Raw genomic sequence first — 20,982 nt, forward strand, 5'->3', positions numbered from 1 at the left:
TGTGGAGAAATTATCTTCTTTTGCCCCCCTCAGTTTTATTGAGGGGTAATTGACATATAACATTGTGTAAGTTTAAGGTGTACAATGTATTGAAGTCAAACACTTATATATTGCAAAATGATAGCGTCAGCTGATATCTCCATCACCTCACGTAACTAACGTTTCTTATTTGTGGTGAGAACATGTAAGATCTACTCTCTTAGCAACTTTATATACCACAGTATTATTAATCATAGTCATTATGCTATATATCAGATCCCCAGAACTTATTCATCTTATAACTGGAAGTTTGTACTCCTTGACCAATATGTTCCCATTTCTCCCAATCTCCATGTGCTGGTAACTACCATTCTAATCTCTATTTCTATGAGTTTGGCTTTTTAAGATTCCACATATAAGCAAAATCATACAGCATTTATCTTTCTTTGTCTAGTTTATTTCACTTAGCACAATGCCTTCATAGTACATCCACGTTGTCTTTCTCAAGGCTGAATAATATTCCATTGCACATACATACACAACACATCTTCTTTATCCATTCATCCATTGACAGACACTTAGATTGTTTCCATATCTTGGCTACTAGGAATAATGCTGTAATGAACATGGGAGTATAGATATCTCTTTAAGATGATCCCGTTTTCATTTACTTTGGATACATAGCCAGATGGTTGGATCATACGGCACTTCTGTTTTTATTTTTGAAGACCCTCCATACTATTTTCCATAGTGGCTGTACCAATTTACATTCCACCAAAAGTCCACAAGAGTTCTCTTTTCTCCACATCCTTTCAATACTTGTTATCTCTTGTCTTGTTCAAAATAGCCATTCTAACAGGCGTGAAGTGATATCTCATTGTGAGGTTTTTTTTTTTTTTGGTGAGGAAGAGTCACCCTGAGCTAACCACCATCGCCAATCCTCCTCCTTTTATTGCTTGAGGAAGATGAGCGCTGAGCTAACATCTGTGCCTATCTTCCTATACTTTGTATGTGGGTTGCTGTCACAGCATGATTGATGAGTGGAGTAGGTCCACAACCAGGATCTGAACTCATGAACCCTGGGCCAACAAAGCAGAGCGCGCAGAATTTTAACCACTTGGCTGTGAGGCTGGCCCCTCATTGTGGTTTTGATCTGCATTTCCCTGATGATTGGTGATGTTGAGAACCTTTTCATATACCTGTTGGTCATCTGTATGTCTTCTCTGAAAAATGTCTTTTCATAACCTCTGCCCGTTTTTAAATCAGATTGTCTTTTTGCTATTGAGTTGTATGAGGAGTACTTTGTACATTTTGGAGGTCAAACTCTTAGCAGATACATGATTTGCAAATATTTTTTCCCATTCCATAGGTTGCATTTTCATTTTGTTGATGGTTTCCATTGCTGAGTAGATTTTTCATTTGATGTAGGCCCAGTCATTGATTTTTGCTTTTCTTACCTTTGCTGTTGGCATCACATCCAAAAAATCATTGCCAAGATCGATGTCAAGGAGTTTACCTCTTATGTTTTCTTCTGGGAGTTTTACAGTTTGAGGTCTTATGTTCAAGTCTTTAATCCATTTTGAGTTAATTTTTGTGTGTGGAATAAGATAAGGGTCCAGTTTCTTTTTTTTGCATGTGGCTGTCCAGTTTTCTCAATACCATTTATGCAAGAGACTATCCTTTCCCCAGTGTATATCCTTTGTTGTAAATTAATTAACATATATGTGTGTGTTTATTTCTGGGCTCTCTATTCTGTTCCATTTATCTATGTGTCTGTTTTGATCTATGTGTCTACCATACTGTTTTGATTACTATAGCTTTGTAATATAGTTTGAAATCAGGAAGTGTGAAGCCTTCAGGTCTGTTCTTCTTTCTCAAGATTGCTTCAGCTATTCAGGGTCTTTTGTGGTTCCATACAAATTATAGGATTTTTTTTCTGTTTCTGTGAAAAACACTACTGGAATTTTGATAGGGACTACGCTGAATCTGTAGATTGCTTTGAGTAGCATGGAAATTTTAACAACATCAGTTCTTCCAATCCATGAGCATGGAATATCATTCCATCTTTTTGTTTCTTCTTTCATGTCCTATAGCTTTCTGTGTACAGGTCTTTCATCTCCTTGGTTAAATTTATTCCTAAGTATTTTGTTCTTTTTGATGCTAATGTAAATGAGATTGTTATCTTAATTTCTCTTTCGTATAGATCATTGTTAGTGTATAGAAATGCAACTGATTTTTCTATATTGATTTTGTATTCTGCAACTTTACTGAATTTATTAGTTATAATAGTTTTTTAGTGGAATCTTTAGGGTTTTCTACACATAATATTATGTCATCTGCAAAGAGAGACAATTTTACTTCTTCTTTTCTGATTTGGATGCCTTTTATTTCTTTATCTTGCCTAATTGTTCTGGCAAGAGGATGCTCATTCTTGCCAGTTTAATTCAACACAGTAGTGGAAGTTCTAGTAAAAGCAAGAGTTTCTTATCATAGAGTAAAAGCTTTCAACTTTTCACCACTGAGTATAATGTTAGCTGAGGGCTGGTCATATGTGGCCTGTATCATGTTGAGTTATCTTCCCTCTATATCCAGTTTGTTGAGACTTTTTATCATGAATGGATGTTAAACTCTCTCAAATGCTTTTCTTTATCTATTGAGATAATCATATTATTTTCATCCTTTGTTTTGTTAATCTGGTGTATCACATTGATTGATTTACAGATATTGAACCATCCTTGCACCCCTGGAATAAATCCCACTTGATCATGGTGTATGATCCTTTTAATGTACTGTTGAACGTGGTTTGCTAATATTTTGTTAAGGACTTCTGCATCTATGCTCATAAGGGATATTGGCCTGTAAGTTTGTGTGTCTGTGTGTGTGTGTCCTTGTCTGGTTTTGGTCTCTGGGTAGTGCTGGCCTTGTAAAATGAGTTTGGAAATGTTCCCTCCTCTTCTAGTATTAGGAAGAGTTTGAGAAGGACTGGTATTAATTCTTCTTTAAACCTTTGCAAGAATTTACCAGCGAAGCTATCTGGTCCTGGACTTTTGTTTGTTGGGAGGTTTTTGATTACTGATTTAATCTCTTTATTAGTAATTGGTCTGTTCAGATTTTTGATTTCTTCATGATTCAGTCTTGGTAGGTTGTATGTTTCTAAGAATTTTTCCATTTCTTATAGGTTGCCCAATTTGTCAGCATACAATTGTGCATAGTAGTTTCTTATGATGCTTTGTATTTCTGTCTGTGGTATCAGTTGTAAGCTCTCCTCTTTCATTTCCAATTTTATTTGAGTCCTCTCTCCTCTTTTTTCTTGGTGAGTTAGCTAAAGGTTTGTCAGTTTTGTTTATCCTTTAAAAAAAACAGCTCTGAGTTTCATTGATCTTTTCTATTGTCTCTTTAGTCTCTATTTCATTTATTTCCACTCTGATCTTTGTTATTTCCTTCCTTCTACTAACTTTGGGCTTAGTTCGTTGTTCTTTTTCCAGTTCATTGAGGTGTAAAGTTAAGTTGTTTATTTGAGAGTTTTCTTTTTTCTTAATGTACATGTTTATCACTATAAAATTCCCTCTTAGCATTGCCTTTGCTGCACCCTATAAGTTTTGGTTGTAGTACTTTAATTTTCATTTATCCCAAGATATTTTTCATTTTTCTTTTGACTTCATCTTTGACCCATTGGTTGTTTAGGAGTATGCCGTTTCATCTCCATCTATTTGTGATTTTTCCAGGCAGAATGCATCATCATGTAAAGGATAGACAATAGGCCCTCTCTATCCCCTAAAAGCATAGGGGATACGCTTTTAGCATATGGATATCCCCATAAACCTCATAATTTTACTGTGAGAGAAAACTTTTTTACTACCTTCTGATAGTTTTATCCAAATGTGAAGTTTTAAAAAGGTTCATCTGGAATCACCAAGGGTTCAAATCAAGGATTTTGTCTCATATGATATTTTTTCTTTTATAAAAGCTGGGTATGTGCAGCGACAGGGCACACTGAGGTCTTTCACTGAACTTATACCCATGAAACAAAAGTATATCCCTCTCATGTTGGCAAGTCCATCATTTGACACTGCTCCAAAGTTTCGGATATTTTAGAATCTGGAAATATGTTAACAGCTGGTGTAGACTATCCTCAGTATTTATTCTCCTTTGTTTGCTGTTTTCAATTCATAAATCAGTATCTCTTTTATATTTATAAGTTTAGTACACTTTTTTCTGCTTCTACCCATTTCAAGTCACAGGGAGAAAAAGGGGGTTATATCAAGAGATGTTATTTGGAATTCACCTAGGCTTGTGGCGCTGTCTCTGTGTAGATCATTGTAGAGGATGCCACATGGTGAAAGTCCTCAAACGTTTGTGGAGCACCTACTATGTGTATGTTTAGGGGTAGATGGGACTGGGGGAGGTAGAAACAAAGGTGAAAAATGTAGAATCCCATCCTTTAGGGCACAGCAAAGATGCTCTCTGCCTTTCCATTCCAACCCTGAAATAACATCCTAAGATTTCTTTGCTTTGCTAAATTGTCCTTTTCAGTTGTTTCATTTTCTAGTTCCATATCTTTCCTGTTAGTTGGCTTCTGGTCCCTCCAACCTCTGTTACCACTGCTCCCTGCCTCAGGGCTCCTGTTCTCTGTGGTTTCCTTATTCCTGGCCTTCTGTTGATTTTCCTTGGCTTTTCATGTGAAAAGACTCTCTCTCTCTCTCTCTTTCTTTCTTTCCCTCCCTCCCGCCCACCCTCTCTTGTTCATTCCTTTCTTTCAAATAGATGGAGCATCCTTTTCTTCTGCATGGTGGATTTACTTTGCTATGTCCCTGGTTCTTCTCAACTTTGCTTATTTGTTTGGTCATGAGAAGAACCCTGGATGGGCATAAGAAGTCCTGGATTCTGGTTCTGGCTTTGTTTAACTAGCCTGGAACCTTGGGAAAGTCACAGGGAGTCATTTTTATCTGTGAAATATAGACGCTCTATTTAGGTTTCTTCCAGTTCTAACATTTCAAAATGCCAAAACTGCCTGGATGTGTTGTTAAACTTAGTGAATAAATGCATAAACATTCTGTTGACAGACAGAACATTTGCAAGGGGAAAGACGCCACACAAACACATTTATTCCCTAAAATCTGTCTTTTAGTAAAAGAATTCCTACGCACCAACTGCTCATATGACTGTACATATTTACAAAAACATTTCCCATAGTCTAAAGAAACCATTGAGAAGTTACTCATTCTAACCATTGACAAAAACTCTTCTCATTCTACGAGAACAATTTTAAAGGCTGAAAATCTAGGATTTACGGTACTAGCAGTACTCATGGTAAATTGAGTATGTTTATTATAGAAAAAAAGAAACTTTGCCACTTTTTACTTTTGAAATAATTTCAAACAAAAAAAATTTGTAAGAACAGTTATAAAGAACTCCCATGTACCCTTTACCCACATTCCCCAATTGCTATTTTACCACACTTGCTTTATTATTCTCTTTCTACAAATACATATTATTTTTAGTAATAATATTTTATCGAAGTACTAAGTATTCTAAAAACCTACAAAGAAAGAAAACAAACTGGTAACACACAGGTTGTAAAAAATCTAAACTCTTGATGTAAAATAAAATACATGATTGGAAATCTATTTCTTCCTGTATTTTCTATTCAAAGCTGATATTGATGATTCTGTTGATTTTTATGTTAATTTTAAGAGCAAGTGACAGGGAATGTTGGTCATCAATAAACTGAGACGACGTCGGTCATTAATTCAGAATTTGAAGGTGACCTAATGAGAAAGTATTTTGTATAATTCCTGATAAAATACCCATGATTTACTTTGCATATATTTCACTGAACTTTGGAGGAAGGAGGTTGAAACAGCGCTCCCTAGAGCAGTTTCCTTTTTCAGAAAAAGAGGTGAGACTGTGCAATGCACGTTAAGATGAAAACTCGAATCTAGTCACTTTCTGTGTAGGATACCTATTCTTGAAAACTCTTTAAAATCCACAAAGGACTTTAAAAAGTTATCTTCTATTGGTAGATATTGACTTAGAATAAGGAGGCATTTCAGTTAGGAATTCAAAACTGGAATTTTCTATATACCAGGATCTCTTTCACCTTGAGGTATTTCTCCTTTACTGTCATGTTTAAATCTTTACCAAAAAATTTTCTTTCAGTTTGTTAATGGTATGGTCTAACCTCACAGGTAGAAAACTACAGCAATTGTTTGGATCTATGCTTCTAATTACATATTCAATGAAAATTATATTTTTACAGAAATTTAAAAATGTTATCAAATTATGAAAATAAATACCGCAAATCCCCACATCACACGAAGGGTGCTGACTCAACTTCATCGATGAAAGAGAAACAGACTGCGCGCAGCACAGGTGTTGAGCTAGGGGGACACGGGAGGCCAAGAGGCTGCAGACCCCAGCCAGAGGGAGCCGAGGACACGTCCACAGCCAGGAGCTGCTGCCAGGATGCTCCACACATATCTAATCTTTGGATATTAACTTTCATATTCGCTTAGTACGTGAGAAGCTTAAAGAACATTTGCAAGTGATCTCAAACAGTAACCCCAATCTTGGCCAAGTATTTAAAAAGGCAGATTTCTTGTATCAAGGGTTTTTTTAAATGTATGGCTGTTTTAATGCTTAAAGTAAATGCCTATAAAATGGCCTTTATCACTTGGAAAGCTAAAATAAGACAAATGCTACCACCGTTGCACTCAAATGGCTTATTTATTAGGGAAGAAAGTTGGATATAAAATAAAAATCCATACTTTGCAGGCAAAACAAATTGAAGATATTTATAAAGGGTTTATTTTGGATTACCCACATATTTTTTATCAGATGACTGATTCTTTTTACTTCATAATGTAAAAAGAATAAAGTAGAAAAGGTAGATATTATATAACGGAATGAATTTTCGTTCTTTGCAATTGCCACAAATTATGTGTTGGAGCCCACATTCAAAAATCTCAAAAGCTTTATACTTTAGGATATGAACAGCTGGAAATGAAAGTCACACACATCACTTTCTGCAAGAGAAACCAGAGCCATAATGGCAGTTGTGGTTTCCATTATGTGCTGTAAATAGTTTTCTGCTAACAAAATGACTTCTGACTTTTAATTCTAAACCCACAGGTACAGATATAAATGAAATATGTAACAGCTTATCCTTGTACAGAAACAAATATTAAGAGCTCACTTTAAAAACAAACTTTAGTTCAGTTAATAGCCAGAAAGATGTCCTGCACCTAATGGATAAGGAAACTAATCCTAGGTATAAATAGTTGTGTAAGGAAGTAGAGTGAATCTCCAGGATTCTAGAACAATGCTTTGTAGTATCATCCTGGGTGTAGTATTCCGGGTGTCTAATGGCCCTAAAGAACAATGGCATTTGCTCCAATTCAAATCACGCCAATAGGTGACTCATCAGTGGTTGGTGTACATTCTCCTTGATTCGAAATGTAAACTTGTAGGGAAAAGAGTTCATTTCTTTTGTGTGTTCTATACCACAATGATTATATCATAGTGCAAAATTAAAACAAAGGACAAAACCATCATTATAGCACCAGAATGACTATAACTTGAAGAAAATTTCCAGCTCTCTATCACACTTCCATTACTGTTGAGCTCTCTTTTACATGGAAGAAAATCAGAAAACAACAAAAACAAACCAAACAAAACCAAAATCTTGACTACATAATTACCATGGAGATTCAGTGATGGGCTACCACAAAAAAGACACCTCCTTTATCAGAAATGGGGTAATTTGTTTGCTGCCCTTTGAGCTAACTAAAAGCTTTTTGAAAAATATGGAATGAAATAGCATGTGTCAAAATAATGCTGTACAAATGCAATAAGGAAGGCTGAAATAGGAATACTCTATTGTTGGAATTAATAAAACTAAGAGAAAATTATACGCTTTTCAGGGCAACTCGTTTAGAAGAGTTTGATTGAGTCTTGACTTTAAAAGATTACAACTATACTCCTCATCGTCTATTTGCATGTGTGGGGACCTAGATTATCATCTAATTTCCATACTACTGAAGTCAAATACAAATTGTCCCTTTAAATTTTATTAAATACAACAGATACAAAATGGTTCTTCTGGTGCTGGAAAAGTACAGAAGCTTCAAATATTGTGAAATATCAAACTCCAGAGAATTTTCAGGAGTTATATATTATACACAGAATAAAAATAATGTTACTTACACATTTTAAATATCTATATAATAAGGATAAAAAAGGGATACAAGCTCCTGGCTGAGTGCTAAGATTTCGAGGCTTATTTATGTTCAAAGAAAAGTAGTTTGAGGGAAAGGTGAGAATGGGATCCCCAGATTTAGGAACATGTTTCAAAAGTAACACAAATGGCTAGTTGGAGGCAACTAGTCCAAGAAACACAAAACTATCTATCCACAAACTATAGATTAGGTCACAGCCATAAACTCTTTCACTAAAAATGTTTCACTATAGTCCATTTATTACTGTTTTAATGGAAAGTAATGGGAAAATGACATTCAAAACACCTTCATAACCAACTTTGTTGGTGTGTCCCACCGTATATTACATATAAACTGAACTTGGGCTAAACAAGAAAACGCTTTCAGCAAACCTGTATTTACACTCCAGTGCTGTAGGACTGTCAATAAAGATAATGTTTGTTGGTCTAAGCAGGACCAGAAGTTGTTTTCTCTTTGAAGGTGCTGCCCAAGGCTTGTATCTTGCTCAGATTGCCCAGATCATTTGTACATTCATGAAACTGAGAACACTGCGTCTTACTGATAAGCAATAAGTAGCTCTCAGTTAGGTCAAACCTATGATTATATTTAACCAAAAAAAGGTATGACCATGACTTTAATTAATGATTTGGCTTAATAGCTGTTTCACATTTACAGAAATTAGTGTAAGTGTGCTCTCTTTATCGGTGATAGGTAATATATACAGCTACATTAGCATTTCTCAGTTACAACGTTTGCTTTCACAGGGAAGTGACAGAGTGAAAGAAAAAAACCCCAAACGTGTGCACGTACATGTTAAAGTCAAGAGAATCACTGACTAATCCTGTACCTGCTGGATCATACGCTCATCGACCTGATCACTCAGCTGCCAATGCCTGGCCCATAGATTATGATGGAGGGATTCTTGGGTAGTTATCCTAGGAAGGCACTTGAAAGGACTGAGGATGGCCTTAATTCCTCGAAGTGCTTTGTATAATCCTGGATCCTAGTTGAATTTTTAATTTCTTGGGGGCAATTTTGAGTTGTTTAGTCTTGAAAGCCTCTCAAGGATATTTTAAAAAGAGCTTACGGAATACTTTCATTTGTGCCAAGCCCAAAGACAAAAGAATTAAGAGCATTAGGATCATGGATGAAATTCAAGGCCATCAATCAAAGTGAATTGTAAACTGCAACATTCAATAAAACGTGAAAAGCAAATAATTATTGAAAGATATGTAAAGTGGTCTAAAGGCTAGTTCCAATAAAACTAGCTTATAATCTAAGCCGAAAAAAAGAGAATAACAGAGGTCTACCAACACAAGTTGTTAATTAATCAGATGGGACATACATGAAGATGCACCTGGTCTCATGAAGCAGGTAATCTTAACAGATCCCTATCACAAAGGCCAAACCAAAAAATATTCACTTGTTTCAGTCTCTGATTAGAATAGATTCTGTGAACATTGTGAGGCATTAAAGCAAGAGGACATTAATTTAATAAATATTTATTGCACACTTGCTATACGTCAGGCTCTGTAGACACAAAAAGAATTAAAACATAGTCCTTGACCTCAAGGATTTTGCAGCCTAGTGAGAAAGGCATAAACGTAAACCACATACTGTATGGTCAAATATTTTTACTGGAACATAGAGGAGGGAGGAATAGGAAGAAGTCTCACTGATTTTTTGGATTTCAGTACGGAGAAATGAAATATAAGGTAACATTTTTGGCTGGAGTAAGTGGGTGAATAGAGACGTCATTTACTGAGAAAGAATGTAAGTGAGAGGGAAAGATGATGAGTTCAGCTCTGGATAAAGTTCTGGAAGCTGTCCTAAGAGATGGGTTGGAGATGGGGAGTTGAGCATCGCTGGCACGAGGGGGGTGGTTGAAATAATGAAAATAGATTATCTTTCCCAGTGAGTCTGAGGAGAGGGTCAAGGATAGAACTCTTGGGAGGCGAGGATTTAGGGCAGTAATTCTCAACTTTGGCTGTGCATTGGAAGAGACTGGGAGCCTTTAAAAATACTGATGCCTGGATCTCATCCCAAGAGATCTGACTTAAGCGGTCTGGGACAGGTTCTGGACATGGGGGTTTTAGAAAGATACCCAAGTGACTCTAATATGCAGCCAGAGTTGTGAACCACTGATTTATGGGATGGCGCAGAGAGAGTAAGGAGGAACCTATCAAAGAGGAACAGAAATAGAAAGATGGTGTTAGGGATGCCAAAGGAGGCGTTTTCTCAAAACAGGAATCTGTCAACAGGATTGAAAATTACAGAAAGGCTACTAATGTGGAGACTAAAATGTTTCTGATACTAATGACTGATGAGATCAGGAAGGGCCTTTGGCATGGGGGAGATCAGAGCCAGAAGCTATGGACTCAATGTACCCAGGTAGGAAAGAAATAAATACAATGTAATGAATATTGAATTAACTTTCAAGGAGCTTGGTTGTGAAGCGAAGAGAGAGGGCCATGGCTATAGAGATAAGCAGGTTGAAGAAAGGTTTTGTTTTTAAAGATTTCCTGACATATCTAGGCTAAGAGATGGCACTAATAGAGATGCATGGAGGAGGGGTGAAGGGAGAGAGAGAGAGAATGAATATTTGATGGAACAAGATCCTGGGGTAGGAGTTCAGTCAAGATGGTGGCGTAGGTGGACTCCGAACTCATCTCCTACCACAGACAGCAGAAATTTACAACTACTCTTGGGACAATGAGAGAGAACTGAAAAATGAATAAAAAGAACCCCTGCAATAAGGGACAGTGCTGACCAAGGTAGAAGAGGCAGAAATTTCTTTCTGAAGAGAAAAAAATGCCACCTTCATGAGCTGCAGCACTTCACGGCTGGCTGGGAGCAATCCTAAGGTATGCAGCCTTCCCTGGAGGAGCAGGGGATCTGCAAGCCCTCAGGTAACTTGTGGGCCCGCACAGGTGGGGTGCCTGGAATCTCTGCAACCGGGCAAGTGTGTCTGCCTTGGCGGGGTAGGGCACGTGCAAAGGGTGGGTCTCCATTGGTGGAGTTGTGGGGCCCCTGAAGTGGGGCGACTGGGTCCATTTCATTGGGTCAGGGCATGTGCATGGGGCAAGACTGTGTTGACAGAGTGTTTGGCTCTGTGGGCAGTGGGGCTTTTCAGCTGCAGCAGACTTGTGTTTCTCAAACAGCCACATAGGGGATTGACCCCACCTTCCAAAGCCTGAAACAACTGGGTGCTCCCATTCCTGGGGCTAGCCTTACTCAGCTGAAATCCTGAGAGAGCTGACAAGTGCCTTACAGGCTGGAGTCCTACAGCAAGTGTAAGCCCCTGAGCCTAGCAACCAGCCATGCTGGGGGCTGACTCACTTAACAGAAAAACTGAAACAGGAATGTGCTATTAGACTTCGCAGCCAGCTGTGTTGGGGTTCCCCATGCCAGAAAAAGAGACTGAAGGGTCCATAGCAGTCACATGCAGCTGAGTATTACAACCAGCTGGCCAGGGAACAGTCTAGCCTGCCCGTGTACTTGCAGCAAGAGCAAAGCTGCCACAACAGAAGGACACATGTAGCCCACACAGGATATTCCTGGAACATTTGGAACTTGCGACAAGAGGGAAGCACACTGCTGGTCCTTATGAGGCATCTCTTACATAAGGCCACCTCTCCAAGATCAGGCAATATAGCTGATCTACCTAATGGCTAGATATAAGAACAGAGAAAGAGGCAAAATGAGGAGACAAAGGAATATGTTCCAAGTAAGGGAACAGGACAAAACTCCAGAAAAAGAACTAAATGAAACAGAAATAAACAATCTACCTGACAAAGAGTACAAACTAAGAGTCATTAAGATGCTCAGTGATCTTTGGAGAAGAATGGATGAACTCAGTGAGAACTTCAATATAGAATTGGAAAATATAAAAGAGAACCAATCAGAAATGAAGAACACAATACTGGAAATGAAAAATTCACTAGAGAGATTCAATAGCAGAGCAGATGATACAGAGGAATGGATCAGTGAGCTGCACAAATGACTAGGGGAAATCATTCAAGCTGATCAGATAAAAGAAAAAAGAATTAAAAAGAAGAAGGACAGTCTGAGGAACCTCTGGGACAACATCAAGCACACTAACATCCATATTATATGTGTCCCAGAAGGAAAAGAGAGAGAGACAAAGAGGCAGAGAATCTATTTGAAGAAATAATAGCTGAAAACTTTCCTAACCTAAGGAAGGATACTGACGTCTAGGTACAGGAAGCACAGAGAGTACCAAACAAGATAAACCCAAAGAAGCCCACACCAAGACACATTATAATTAAAAGGTCAAGAATTAAAGATAAAGAGAGAATCCTAAGCTTTAAGAGGAAGGCAACAACTTACATACAAAATAAACCCATAAGGTTATGAGTTGACTTCTCAGCAGAAATCTTACAGGCTAGAAGTCAGTGGCACAATATATTTAAAGTGGTGGAAGAAAAAAACCTACAGCCAAGAATACTCTACCTGGCAAAGTTATCATTCAGAATGGAAGGAGAGATAAAGAGTTTCCAAGACAAGCAAAAACTAAAGGAGTTTATCACAAAGAAATCAACCTTACAAGAAATGCTAAAGGGAATTAAGTGGGAAAGAAAAGACCACAAATAGGAATAAGAAAATGATCAAAAAGAAAATTTTTTTTTGAAGAAGATTAGCCCTGAGCTAACTACTGCCAATCCTCCTCTTTTTGCTGAGGAAGACTGGCCCTGAGCTAACATCCATGCCCATCTTCCTCTACTTTATGCGGGACGCCTACCACAGCATGGCTTTTGCCAAGCGGTGCCAGTCCACACCCAGGATCCAAACTGGCGAACCCGGGCCACCGAGAAGTAGAACATGTGAACTTAACTCCTGTGCCACCAGGCTGGCCGCCCCCCCCCACAAATTTTTAAAAGCAATAAAAGCACTGGTAAAGGAAAATATATGGCAGATCAACCACCTATGAAGGTAATATGAAGGTCAAAAGACAAAAGTACTAAAATTATCTATCTCCAGGATAAGAGGCTAACAGATACACAAAAACACAAAAAGAGGGTAGACATGATATCAAAAACAGAAAACATGGGAGGAGGGGAGTAAAAGATTAGAGCTTTTAGCAAGAGGTCAAATTAAAGAGACCATTAACTTAATATACACTGCTATGTATGTAAATTATTAGATATGAACCTCACGGTAATCACAAACCAGAAACCTATGATAAATACACAAAAAATTAAGAGAAAGGAACCCAAATATAATACTAAAGAAAGCCATCAAACCACAAGGGAAGAGAGCAAGAGAAGAAGAAAGGAACAGAGAAGAACTACTAAAACACCCAGAAAAAAAGTAACAAAAGGGTAATAACTGCATTCTTATCAACAGCTACTTTAGATGTCAATGGACTAAATGCTCCAATCAAAAGGCATAGGGTGGCCAACTGGATAAAAAAACAAGACCCATATATATGCTGCATACAAGAGACACACTTCAGACCTAAAGACACTCAGACACTGAAAGTGAAGGGATGGAAAAAGTCACTGCATGCAAATGGCAATGAAAGGAAAGCTGGGGTAGCAATACTTATATCAGACAAGATAGACTTTAAAACAAGAACTGTACAAGAGACAAAGAAGGCACTACATAGTGATAAAGGGAACAATCCAACAAGAGGATATAACACTTGGAAATATCTATGCACCCAACATAGGAGCATCTAAATACATAAAGCAATTATTAATAGACATAAAAGGAGAAATATACAGTAAGACAATGATAGCAGGGAACTTTAACACTCCACTTACACCAATGGATAGATCATCCAAACAGAAGATCCATAAGGAAACATTGGCCTTAAGTGACACTTTAGACCATATGGACTTAATAGATATATACAGAACATTCCATCCAAAACTGCAGAATATATTCTTTTCAAATACATATGGAACATTCTCCAGGATAGGTCTCGTATTAGGTCACAAAACAGGTCTCAATACATTTAAGAAGATTTAAATAATACCAAGTATCTTTTCTGACCACAATATATGAAACTAGAAATCAACTACAGGAAGAAAATTGCAAAAGCCACAAATACATAAAGATTAAACAAAATGCTACTGAACAATGATTGGATCAATGAAGAAATCAAAAAATACCTGGAGACAAATGAAAATGAAAATATGACATGCCAATATTTATGGGATACAGCAAAAGCAGACATAAGAGGGAAGTTTATAGCAATACAGGCCTACCTCAACAAATAAGAAAAATCTCAAATAAACAATTTCACAGTGCACCTAAAGGAACTGGAAAAAGAAGAAAAAACAAAGCCCAAAATCAATAGAAGGAAGGAAATAATAAAAATCAGAGTAGAAATAAATGAAATAGAGAATTCAAAAAATAGAAAAAATCAATGAAACCAACAGCTGGGTCTTTGAAAAGAGAAACAAAATCAACAAATTTTTAGCTAGACTCACCAAGAAAAAAAGAAAGAAGGCTCAAATAAATAAAGTCAGAAATGAAAGAGGAGAAATTACAATGGACACCTCAGAAATACAAAAGATTATAAGACAAGACCACAAAAAGCTATACTCCAACAAATTGGATGATCTAGAAGAAATGGATAAATTCGTAGAATCATACAACCTTCCAAAACTGAATCAAGAAGAAATAGAGAATTTGAATACACCAATCACCAGTAAGGAGATCAAAACAGTAATCAAAACCTCCCCAAAAATAAAAGTCCAGGACCAGATGGTTTCCCTGGTGAATTTACCAAACATTCAAAGAAGAATTAAAACCTATCCTTTTCAAACTCTTCCAAAAAGTTGAAGAGGAGGGGAAGGTTCTTAGCTCATTCTATGAAGCCAACATTACCCTGATACCAAAAGCAGACAAGGACAACACAAAAAAAGAAAATTACAGGCCAATATCACTGATGAACATCAATGCAAAAATCCTCAACAAAATACTAGCAAATTGAATACAATAATACATTAAAAAGATCATATACTATGATGAAGTAAGATTTATTCCAGGGATGCAGGCATGGTTTAACATCTGCAAAACAATCAATGTGACACACCACATTAACCAAATGAAGAATAAAAATCATACGATCATCCCAATAGATGCAGAGAAACCATCTGACAAGATACAAAATCCATTTATGAAAAAAAAACCTCTAAATAAAATGGGTACAGAAGGAAAGTACCTCAACATAATAAAGGCCATATATGACAAACCCACAGCTAATATCATTCTCCATGGAGAAAAACTGAAAGCTATTCCTCTAAGAACACAAATGAGACAAGCATGCCCCACTTTCACCATTCATATTTAACATAGCATTGGAAGTCCTAGCCAGAGCAATCAGGCAAGAAAAAGAAATAAATGGGATAAATATTGGAAACGCAGAAGTGAAACTGTAACTATTTGCAGATGATGTGATTTTATATATAGAAAACCCTAAAAAATTCACAAAAAACTTTTAGAAATAATAAATGAATATAGTAAAGTTGCAGGTTACAAAATCAACATACAAAAATCAGTTGCATTTTTATGCACTAACAGCAAAGTAACAGAAAGAGAAATTAAGAATACAATCCCATTTACAATTGCAACAAAAAGAATAAAATACTTAGGAACAAACTTAACCAAAGAGGTGAGAGATCTGTACACTGAAAACTAGAAAACATTGCAGAAAGAAATTGGGGAAGACGCAAAGAAATGGAAAGATATTCTCTGCTCTCGAATTGGAAGAATTAACATAGTTAAAATGTCTATACTTTCTAAAGCAGTCTATACATTCAATAAAATCTCTACCAAAGTTCCAACAACATTTTTCACAGAACTAGAACAAAGAATCCTAAAATTTATATGGAACAACAAAAGACCCCACACAGCAAAGGAATCCTGAGAAAAAAAGAACCAAGCTTGAGATATCTCACTCCATGATTTCAAAATATACTACAAAGCCATAGTAACCAAAGGAGCATGGTACTGGCACAAAATTAGACACACAGATCAATGGAACAGAATCGAGAGCCAAGAAATAAACCCACACATCTATGTACAGGTAATTTTTGACAAGACAGCCAAGAACATACAACGGAGAAAGGAAAGTCTCTTCAAGAAATGGTGTTGGGAAAACTGGACAGTCACATGCAAAAGAATGAAAGTAGACCATTATCTTTCATAATACACAAAAGTTAATTCAAAGTGGATTAAAGACTTGAACGTAAGACCTGAAACCATAAAAATTCTAGAAGAAAACACAGGCAGTACACTCTTCAGTATTGGTCTTAGCAGCATATTTTCAAGTACCATGTCTGACTGGACAAGGGAAAGAATAGAAAAAATAAACAAACAGGACTACAGAAAACTAAAAAGCTTCTGCACAGCAAAGGAAATCATCAACAAAATGAAAGACAACCTAACAAGTGGGAGAAGATATTTTCAAACCATATATTTGATAAGGGGTTAATATCCAAAATATATAAAGAACTCTACATCTCAATAACAAAAAAAACTAACAACCCAATTAAAAAGCTGGCAAAACATCTGAACAGATATTTCTCCAAAGAAGAGATACAGATGGTCAAAAGGCAAATGAAAAGATGTTCAACACCACTATCAGGGAAATGCAAATCAAAACTACAATGAGATATCACCTCGCTCCAGTCAGAATGGCTAAAATTAACAAAACAGGAAACAACAAGTGTTGGAGAGGATGTGGAGAGAAGGGAACCCTCACACACTGCTGGTGGGAGTGCAAACTAGTGCAGCCACTATGGAAAACAGTATGCAATTTCCTCAGAAAGTTAAGGAAGAACTACCATATGATCCAGCTATTCCACTGCTGGGTATTTATCCAATGAACATGAAAACACAAATGCATAAAGATACTTGCACCCCTATGTTCACTGCAGCATTATTCACAATAGCCAAGACATGGAAGCAACCTAGGTGGTCATCAAGTGACAAATGGATAAAGAAGATGTGGTTTATATACACAATGGAATACTACTCAGCCATGAGAAACAATGAAATCCAGCCATTTGTGACAACATGGATGGACCTTGAGGGTATTATGCTAAGCGAAATAAGTCAGAGGGAGAAAGTCAAATACCATATGATCTCACTCATAAACAGAAGGTAAAAGCAAAAACAAACAATCACATGGAGACAGAGATTGGATTGGTGGTCACCAGAGGGGAAGGTGGGAGGGAGGAGGGTAAAGGGGTTATTAGGCACATGTGTGTGGTGATGAATGCTAATTAGTCTCCAGGTGCTGAATATGTAATCTATACAGAAATCAAATTATAAGGATGTACACCTGAATTTTATATAATGTTATAAACCAATGTTAGCGCAATTAAAAAAAATGAAAATTTAAAAAATAAACTAAAAGAACTACCCAGCTGAAAAAAACAGATCCTGAAGTAGATGAGAATTGTGCAAAGATAAAATCTTACATTTATGTTCTTTTTCTGGCCTAAGGAATGTTAAGATATATATTTTTTCTTTTGTAACCACTGTTTTCAAAATGTAATTTCAAAGTGAATTCTCAATATGCCTAAATATTTTGAATCAAAAGAGGTTCATGTACCTCTTATTTATCTCAAATGTACATGAAAACTTCAGTTCTAATCAGTAAACACAAAACAATTTAATATTATTTAAAAGAGAGAAATCACATATTGAATGATATAAAATACGAGTCTTTTGAACTCGATAAAATTTAAATAATTTTAATACTACAGTTTTGCCAAATGCATCTCAAGAAAGTCTTATTTGTGAAGCTGACTCATAAATACACATTGTATTCTGACAAAATTACCGTTTCATGGCATTTGTATCAGACCCATTATCTTTTGTTCTGTTGCCTAGTTACCGGAATTCTGAAGTTTAATGCATTTTAGATGGATATTTAAATTTCAAACAGAATTTCAGCTATGCAGCCTACAGAAAGAGAAACATGTGGACACATCTGCTTATTAAATTCCCAAAGGGAACTTCTTTGCTTGCAAGGGCTCAGACTTGCTAAGGTCTGGAGAAAGGTGCATCGATTTTTGATGGAGGGCATTCAACATCACATATCAAGACACACTAAATTCATACTAGTTTTTGGGTTTGCTTTTGTCTTTACTATGGGCATGGAAAAAAGAAAACCTTTTCTTTGTCTTTACAAAATGTTTAAGGCTTTCAGTCTATGATTTAGGTCCTGCTTCATGAGTTCAGTTGTGCATATAACACACCCACGCATGCATCTTTACAGTATCTCAACTTACCTGTTCCCACGCGAACACGTGTTGGTTGAAATAATACTGAATTTGTTCATTTGCAATGTTAATGCACAGCTGCTCAAAGGAATTTTTTTTGAAATTTTCAAAGCCAAATATATCCAGAATGCCAATGCTCAGTTCATCACCATTCCTGCTGGAAAAATTAGAGGCATTATTTTGAGTTCTTATTTATTTTTTTAAGAGGTATGTAAAGCAGGGCGTCTCAGAGCATGCTTTTGTGATTTAGATAAGAAACGACTACTAGGACATAGAGGGAAAATTTTCTTAATTGAAAAATTTCCTTCCATAGAACATAAAGTAGGTAGCATCGATTTTAATATGTAAACAGTACAATATTTTCCTCCTACTAGACAAACTACTCCTACACTATTTTATAGACTTAAACAAAAGAAACTTTTTTCCTATGGGTTTGTGAGCACAAGATCACAGCTCTGAGTGAGTTATGAATCACAGAGAAAACATGGCTGGCACTCAGAACTTAGAGAAAACATGTTCAAGAAAAACCATACCAGAGAAGCAAAAACTCGACGAAAGAGTGTATTTAGTCTTTCATTTTAGGATGACAACTAAAACATCTTGCTAAAAATATTTACTTATTTTAAAGAATCATTATTTATTTTTGGATTATTCATTCACAATTTTTAAATATAGAATAAGTGGTTACCTGGAGAAAGATATAAATACATGTGAATTAATTTTATAATTAAATACTGTAAAATACAATTAGATACTATTTTACAATTAAAGATTCCAAGAGAAGGATGCTCTCCACATTGGGAAGAATTGACTGAATTCAGAATGCAGAGTTACAGAACACTTTGAATATGTGACAGGAGAGACAAAAGAAAAGCTATCCTAATATTTCTGAAAATTCCTATTTTGAATAGTAAGTCTAATTCTATGTGGTTATAGGAGGCAAAATGTCTAGTTAAAATTTATGTGGTTTAGTCAAAATGGTTATTCTTTTACAATCTTTGTGCCACAGGATCCCACTGAGGTAGACGTTTAGCTCGTATAATAACGTGTTAGAGCCAGGAGGACCTTCGCCATGATTTACTTCAGGGATTCTTAAATTGTTTCTGTTAATGGGCCTCAAGGGGTCTGGAACCATAACTGTGTGCGATATTCTGGTGAGTATGCAGTGACATATCCATTTTATATTTTGGAGTGAAGGACATCATTTTCAAGAGATTCTTAAAAGGCTCCAGGATACCCACCAACAATTAAGACCAGTGACTTGTCGTTCCATGTCCTTATTTAATAGCTGAGGGGGAAGAGATGCAGAGAAATGCAATCACCTGCCCAGGGTCACACAAGTTGGTGGCAAAGCCTCGCATAGAACATAAGCCCCCCAGAATCTTAGTGTAAATCTTGACAGATTGAACTAAACTATTTCAATGGTCTTGTTTTAGTTTTTTAAAGTTTCTATAAAAATTTTTACAATCTGGGCCTGGCCCTGTGGCTTAGTGGCTAAGTTCACAGGCTCCACTTCGGTGGCCTGGGGTTTGTGGGTTCAGATCCTGAGCACGGACCTACACCACTCACCAAGCTATGCTGTGGCGGTGGCAACTCACATCCAGAATAGAGGAAGACTGGGGAGGATGTTAGCTCAGGGACAATCTTCCTCAAGCAAAAAGGGGAAGACTGGCAACAAATGTCAGTCTTCCTCACTGAAAAAAAAAATAAGAACCTAAGATTTGGATAGTTTTCATTAGTGTGTGCAAGGCAAGTTACCGTGTAACATGTAGGCTATCGTGGAATTTTCCACAGATCACTAGTTTAGAAGACATGTCCTTCTGGGTACCATTTAATACTAAACATGCAGATGATAGCTAACAAAATGAGGTCAAATCTCTGAGCAACTTGCTTACATTCTGTGGAATATACGGATATTGAAAAATTTTTGAATTTTTCCATTTTCATCTGAAAGGCTGGCATCCTTTAGATGGCCGCACATGAGCATACAGACTATTGTGACCATCAAATCATAATGGGCAAATTGGATTATGATTTGCAGATCCAGTCAGATGGGGTGCAGTTCAGCAGGGAGGTGAAGAAGCAATTTTGAGGATAATTTTGACTGGATAATGCACAACGTGATATGTATTTTAGTGAAAAAATAGAGTTCCATGCCTGAAATGTGTATTAAATGATCTTTTAATGCTGGTAAGCAAGTGTGAATGAGGTGATCTTAAGGTAGGCATCTATCTTGTTTTTTCATATACAAATTTCTAAAGAGTATAATTTATGACAGAGCGAAACTTAAGATGTAAATGTAAGGACTTATATTTACACACAATCCCTGACATATAGAGAGCACTGAGTCAACAGTGGCTGTGATGACCTTTATCTCTAAGATGAGGTGATAGGCAGGGCATAGACTTACAGTCAGATAACATTATTGCTCAAATCCTGGATCTGCCATTTACTAGTTATTTAGAGCATTTCTGAACCAAATTTCATTGGGGTCGTAAAACCCACCCTTATGGGATTGTAGT

The 20,982-nt window shown here is 36.6% G+C and overlaps 1 protein-coding gene across 20 annotated transcripts in view; it reads right to left on the reverse strand.

The window, feature by feature from the left end:
* The window catches only part of MYO3A (myosin IIIA), a 217,976-nt gene that overhangs the window by 64,621 nt on the left and 132,373 nt on the right, over positions 1-20,982 (reverse strand). For 16 of the 20 annotated variants that reach the window (XR_011499334.1, XR_011499333.1, XR_011499335.1 and 13 more), the window contains one exon: positions 18,470-18,617. Coding sequence is in view for 16 of the 20 variants with exons in the window: in XM_070501364.1 (XP_070357465.1) it covers positions 18,470-18,617 (148 nt within the window). In the remaining 4 variants the exon portion in view is untranslated. The remainder of the gene's footprint in view (positions 1-18,469; positions 18,618-20,982) is intronic. The other 4 variants (XR_011499336.1, XM_070501363.1, XM_070501354.1 and 1 more) reach the window with 1 other exon arrangement.

The sequence above is a fragment of the Equus asinus genome, chromosome 29 (genome assembly GCF_041296235.1).
Source record: "Equus asinus isolate D_3611 breed Donkey chromosome 29, EquAss-T2T_v2, whole genome shotgun sequence".
In the NCBI taxonomy this organism is placed as follows: Eukaryota; Metazoa; Chordata; class Mammalia; order Perissodactyla; family Equidae; genus Equus; species Equus asinus.